Source organism: Miscanthus floridulus, chromosome 1 (genome assembly GCF_019320115.1).
Source record: "Miscanthus floridulus cultivar M001 chromosome 1, ASM1932011v1, whole genome shotgun sequence".
Lineage (NCBI taxonomy): Eukaryota > Viridiplantae > Streptophyta > Magnoliopsida > Poales > Poaceae > Miscanthus > Miscanthus floridulus.
In genome coordinates this window covers 110,144,104-110,150,103 of record NC_089580.1, presented here as the reverse complement: position 1 = coordinate 110,150,103, position 6,000 = coordinate 110,144,104, and the positions used below count along the sequence as shown (strand labels likewise).

General features: G+C 43.5%; 1 protein-coding gene across 1 annotated transcript; it reads right to left on the bottom strand.

Annotated features, from left to right (window-relative positions):
- Positions 1-1,006: 1,006 nt before the first annotated feature.
- Positions 1,007-1,766, bottom strand: LOC136461338 (tryptophan--tRNA ligase, chloroplastic/mitochondrial-like). Its single transcript, XM_066460677.1, has 5 exons — positions 1,701-1,766; positions 1,473-1,585; positions 1,363-1,384; positions 1,203-1,268; positions 1,007-1,075 (listed from the first exon to the last, which is right to left on the bottom strand). The coding sequence occupies exons 1-5, from the start codon at positions 1,725-1,727 to the stop codon at positions 1,007-1,009; spliced, it is 297 nt and encodes a 98-aa protein (XP_066316774.1). The 5' UTR covers positions 1,728-1,766.
- Positions 1,767-6,000: the final 4,234 nt, after the last annotated feature.

Below are 6,000 nucleotides of genomic sequence, written 5' to 3'. Positions count from 1 at the left end.
GCCCTCCCCTCCCCTTCTTCTCCTGGTCGGATCCGGCCCTCCCTCTCCTGGATCCGGCCAGTGGCGGCCGGATCTGGCAGCGAGTGGCGTGGTGGTGGTGGTGGTGGCGGCGACTTTGGTGGTGGTGGTGGTGGTGGCGGCGGCTTTGGTTGTGGTGGTGCACTACCGGAGACGGCTTCTTTGGCGAGTGTCCCAGGCACTCGGCAAAGGCCGATATACACTCGGCAAAGCCTTTGCCTAGTGTTTCACTCGGCAAAGGGCGCTCGGTAAACAGTTGATCGGCAAAGACCTCTTTGCCGAGTGCACTTTATCGGGCACTCGGCAAAGCCTTTGCCGAGTGCTAATCTGACACTCGGCAAAGAAAAGTCGCCGTGACGGCGAGCGCCACTGTGACGACGGCTTTGCCGAGTGTCAAGGTCAAGCACTCGGCAAAGGTCGCCTCTTTGCCGAGCGCCGTTGACTCAGACACTCAGCAAAGGTGGCCACTGCGCCGAGTGCCACCAGCAAGACACTCGGCAAACAGGCGACCTTTGCCGAGTGCCTGGCCCGTGGCACTCGGCAAATCTATGATGTTTGCCGAGTGCAATGGCCTTTGCACTCGGCAAAGCATGTTCCCAGGCATGTTCTCAGGTCGTCACTTTGCCGAGTGTCATGACCATTGCACTCGGCAAAGTGACTAAAACAACCTTTTTATTTGTTTTTTACATCCCATCCAAACAAACAGAAGATATATATAACAAACATCACCAACATCACATATATATCATCAACAACACATATATATCACCAACACTATATATATATCACAAACGTCACATATATATCACAAACGTCACATGTCTCACAATATATCACAAATAAGTTCACAAGTAATCCAAGTGCTCCATCATCTACAACCACAATTGCAAATAGCGAAGGTGGCGGAACTACACCCGTAGCGGCGCCAAGACTTTGCATGTACTGAAGAATCTCCGCCATCCTCCGCTGCTCGGCTAACGCACTATCCTTAGATCCTTACATCTTTTGGGTCAAGAAGGTTAATACGAGACTGATCTGAAGGAGCAGACTTGGACATCTGTCACCAAAACAGAAGTCAGCACAGTACATGTATAGAGCACAGTAATCAGGTAAGTAGAAAAATATGAACCAGCTCAGAACATAATTCAAAAATTAAATGCATATCTAGCAGTATTGTTAATCACCTTGGAGAGACCATCAGTTAGGGACATAACACGAGCCCCTGCTGGAGGAATAAGAGCTTCAGGAACCTAAACAATCAAACCAGAAGGTACTCTAATCTAAGTATAGCATAGATAACTTAGAAGGATGTGAAATTGTGTATATGCATGACATTTTGCACACCTTAAATAGCAAACCCCCTCTCCTGCCAAGCAAAAAATATAAATGAGTTGTCATGAAAAGACAAACTACTACTGGAACTGCAAAAGGCGGGACAAAAAAATTTATCTCACCCTCCCAATTTCTTCCACTTTCTTCCACCATAAAGATTATTTACACGCTCAGCTATTTCACGAGTTAATTCCAAATGTTGTGTTTGATCTTCACCAACAGGTACCAGATCGGACTGCGATCATTCAAGTAAGCCATTGTTCATATTGAGGTGAGAAAAACAAGGGAATAAATACAGCTGAATTGAAATGTTGCATTCATGCTACCTAAATGAGCTGTTAATAATTCACCTGGTACAAAAGGATGTCAGAAGCCATTAGAACAGATTAAGTCAAAAGTGCAACCCCAACATTTTCATCACCCTGATAAAAAAAAGCATCAGTAGTACTATTATAGTCAACCTTAAAAAATCTGGAATATTTTTAACACCATAATGTAAGGCATTGAGGGATTTTGCAAGAATGGAATCTGACTCCACCTTATCACTACATATGGAATTAATGCTTCAGTAAAATAGTAGGGCTAGAACTAACAGCTTTAAAGTTTAAAGCAGCACTGAAGCTGTATAAAGTGACAAGGCATCACAGTTGTGATCTGATGATAAAATTAGACATGACATGATGTGAACTAAGCACTCATGTTGATCAAACAGAAATCCACAATGAAGAGTGATTATTAGGCCAAAAGTATTAAAATACAAGGAAGATATTGCAAGATCATTTATCTGCACCTTTGACTCAACATAGTTTGAATATACAATATGGAAAACACTTAGCTAACATCATAAGGTTGAAAGAATATCATGTATTACACAAATATCATGCAGCATATGTGAAATACATATTTAAGAAAGCAAGTTAATAGGAAGGCTGTAATTTGTCTAAGGACACCAGAACAGGGTAGAGAAATTCATTAATAACAATTATGTGAATACCAATTTATCAAGCTGTTAAACTAATACAATTATTATGCTTCTGTTGTAAGATGGACATATCCACGATGAAAAAGAATGTATCGTATAAATCCTGCAATGAAGTGACATATAAGAAGATATAACGATGCAAACCACCCTGAACAAGGGATGAATTAACACTGATAAGTTCACTACTTTGTAGTTACCTCTTGAATATAGTTCAATATAGATGAAACAATATCATAACTGAAAAGGCCTTGGTACTGAACAAACTGTTTCTTGATTAATACTTCTGATTGTTTTCATTCCTTTCAAGTTCTTTTTAGTTCTCTACCACTTAAGCAAATCTCCTTTCTCTCGTAAAATCTCTCTCTCTCTCTCTCTCTCTCTCTCTCTCTCTCTCTTAGCCAAACTAAAATACAGGTCCACGAGGGATTCCCAAAGGCGACGTGCTAAATATAGTTGGCCAACCGGGCCGCCCGGCCCGGCACGGGCACGGGCCCGGTCAGGCACGGCCCGGCAAGGCACGGCACTAAGCGGCACGGTGGCCCGCCGTGCCGTGCCTGACGTGCCACCGTGCTGAGACAGCAGCCCAGGCACGGCCCTATCAGGGCTGAAGCGTGCCGTGCCGTGCCTCCAGGCACGGTGGCACGTCAGTGCCGTGCCAGCCCAGGCACTATGAACATTTTCTGTCACAAGCAATTTGACAGCATCATATTTAACTTCACAAGCACATTTTCAAATCAACAACTCCAGAAATTGAAGTGGAGAAGCAAAATCAGATCAAACACACAGAGAGTTAAGAAAATAGTAATAGATAGGGAGCTTGTGCAATGGCTGCCTCATTAAAAACCCACCTAGGTAAAACTCACCCTTGTGAGAAACCCTAGGCAGGAAAAGAGTACAGCCAAGCTCCAGATAAGTTCATTGTTCTTAATCTTACATCATTGTCCAAGTTTCAAATTACAATCCCATTACAGAAATAATAACTAAGAGAGAAACTAATTGTCCAAGGTCTTCAAAAGCTTCTTCAATAATCATTGTCCAGTTGTCCTTGTCCTTGTCCTTGTCCTCCAAATTGTGCTGCAGAGAGAACAGAGTTAGCATTAGGATAATGATGTAGATTTACTGATGTCCTCCACATTGAGTTAGGTTATGGTTTAGTGATGTACCTTGGCATCAATAAGCACTAATCGAGATAGAGTTCTTCAAATGCTTCTTCAAGCTCCTTGTCCTCCACATTGTGTTGCAGCCTTGCCTCCGCCAACTCCCAGTCTTTGATGCAGGTGAGCATCTCCACCGTCTCCGGCTTCAGCCTCCTCCGCCGCTCCTCGATGATCCTGCCAGTCATGCTAAAAGTGGATTCTGAAGATATGGTAGACACAGGAACAGTTAAAACATCCTTAGCCATGATGGACAGCACTGGATATGTCAGTTTGTGCTCATGCCACCATCTCAAGATGTCAAATGAATCATCCAACTGGCTAACAGTGTCACAGTCCAAGTAGTTAACAAGTTCAGATGCATTAGAACCTGTAGAAGTAGCAGCATGCAGCAAAGCAGTAGCAGATGTATCTCTAGACAGATTAAGAGTAGAATGCAGCATAGAAGTAGAAGATGTACCCCCACCAGAAGAATTAGAATCATCATCATATATTTCATCCCAAGCAGACCTTTTCTTACCAGACAGGTTTTGAGGGACAGTCCTCCTCAACCTAACAGCTCCAAACTTCTCCTCATACTTATTGTAAACATCTGTCAGTCTAGCTCTAGTGCCAACCTGGTAAGCACTGTAATCTGTACTGGTAAGGTTCATCAACTTTCTCAGCACTTTTGAGAAACCTTTCATTTTAGCTCTAGGGTCCAAGATGAATGCAAAAGAATAGAGCAAAGGTATGTCCCTCCAATACTTATTATATTTGTCTACCATAGGTTGAATCACATCTCTAAGGTGAATGTCATTAGCATAATTATTCAGGTGTATAGCAATTTTAACAAGATAATGAAGCATAAGTGGAGATGTAGGATAATAAACACCAGACAATGCAACTGTAGCATCATAGAACAGTTCAAGAAACTTGAATACTTTTTCAGCAACAGTCCAATGCTCCTCAGTTAGAAGCAACTCACCATCTTCAACTCTAGGATAGTTGGCATGAATGAAAGTAGTGAAAGGATCTTTATGAGGAAACAAAGTCTTAAGCATGAGATATGTAGAGTTCCACCTCACATCCATGTCCAACTGAAACTTTCTTGGCCTAAAACCAGCTGCAATGCAGTAGTTTTTGTATGCTGCAATTCTCTGGTTAGATGAGTTCAAAAATGATATTGCAGTTCTAAAAACTTCAATCAAAGGTTTAAGAAAGTCAAGTGCCTCCTTAACAATCAGGTTGATTATATGACATGCACAACGCTGATGCAAGAACATAGTAGTAACAGCAGATTCAGGATGTCTTGGATCCTCTGCAGGAACCTCAAGACCAAGATATTTAGACAAAATAGGTCTAAGCATACGCATGGCAGAAACATTAGATGAAGCATTGTCCAAAGTAACAGCAAACACTTTTTCAAGCACACCATATTCACTAAGTACAGATGCAACTCTATCAGCAATGTTCTGTCCATTATGGGAACAATCAATAAGCACAAGACCAAGCACCCTCTTCTCTAGTTGCCAATCAGGATTTATGTAATGAGCAACAACACTAAGATAATCCTCTTTGGCATTGCCAGACCATATATCGGAGGTAAGGCAAACACAGTTAACAGAATCAGAAGCAAGTCGTTCAACAAGCTTAACCTTTCTTTCATCAAACATTTTGGTCAAGTCTCTAGTGGTGGTTTGTCTAGAGACAGCAACAAACTTAGGATTATGAGCATTTTTTATGTACTCCTCAAAAGCATTAGATTCACCAAAGCTGATAGGAACATCTACCCTAGCAAGCAATCGACACAATTCAGTACGAGCACGCATAGGACAGTACTCCCAATTACGCATAGAACCATCAGGATTAAAAGAGATTTGAGACTGAGTATAGTTCCTAGTTTTCTCTAGCCTCTTAGCACATTTAGCACGGTGACGACGAAGATGTCCAGTGCCACCACTAGATCTACCGGAGTACTCCTTGTGGCAATGGATGCAGACAGCGCCAGACCTGATTTTCTTACCTTTGGGACCGATTTTGAAGAGCTTCTTGAAGTCGTTCCAGACATCAGAGGTAGATGGGCGTGATACCTTGTCATCGTCGTCGTTCTCACCGTCTTCTTCTCCACCACCCCCTTCTGGAGCATCAAGGTCGATGGGGTCCCCCTCTGCGCCAGCTCGAGCTCCACGGCCGAAGAGCTCTTCTAGGTCGTCTTCGCCCATGTCGTCGTCTTCGTCATCACCAGGGAGGCTCCGCAGCCTCTCATCTTCGTCTTCATCTTCCATGGCCGTGGCACTAGCCTCCACCGTGTCTTCAGAGACAGCGGGGGGCCGGGCCACGGCCGGCATTCTCACTGGCGCTGGCCTCAAACGGCTACCAAAACACAAAAGAGAAGAAGAAGAAGTTAGATCGGGAACGGAGAAGAAGTGAGACCAGATCTAGGGTTAGGGTTTCTTACCTCCCAGTCGCCGGCGACGTAGAAGGAGCTCCGACTCCTCCGAGCAGCAGCGGATCAGCGGATCTGTAGAACAA

Coding starts and splice junctions, on each gene's coding strand:
- LOC136461338 (XM_066460677.1), bottom strand. CDS start 1,727: ATGGCTTCTGACATCCTTTTGTACCAG. Junction 1,586..1,700: donor CTGACATCCTTTTGTACCAG/GTGAATTATTAA, acceptor GAATGATCGCAG/TCCGATCTGGTACCTGTTGG. Junction 1,269..1,362: donor GAGGGGGTTTGCTATTTAAG/GTGTGCAAAATG, acceptor TTGATTGTTTAG/GTTCCTGAAGCTCTTATTCC.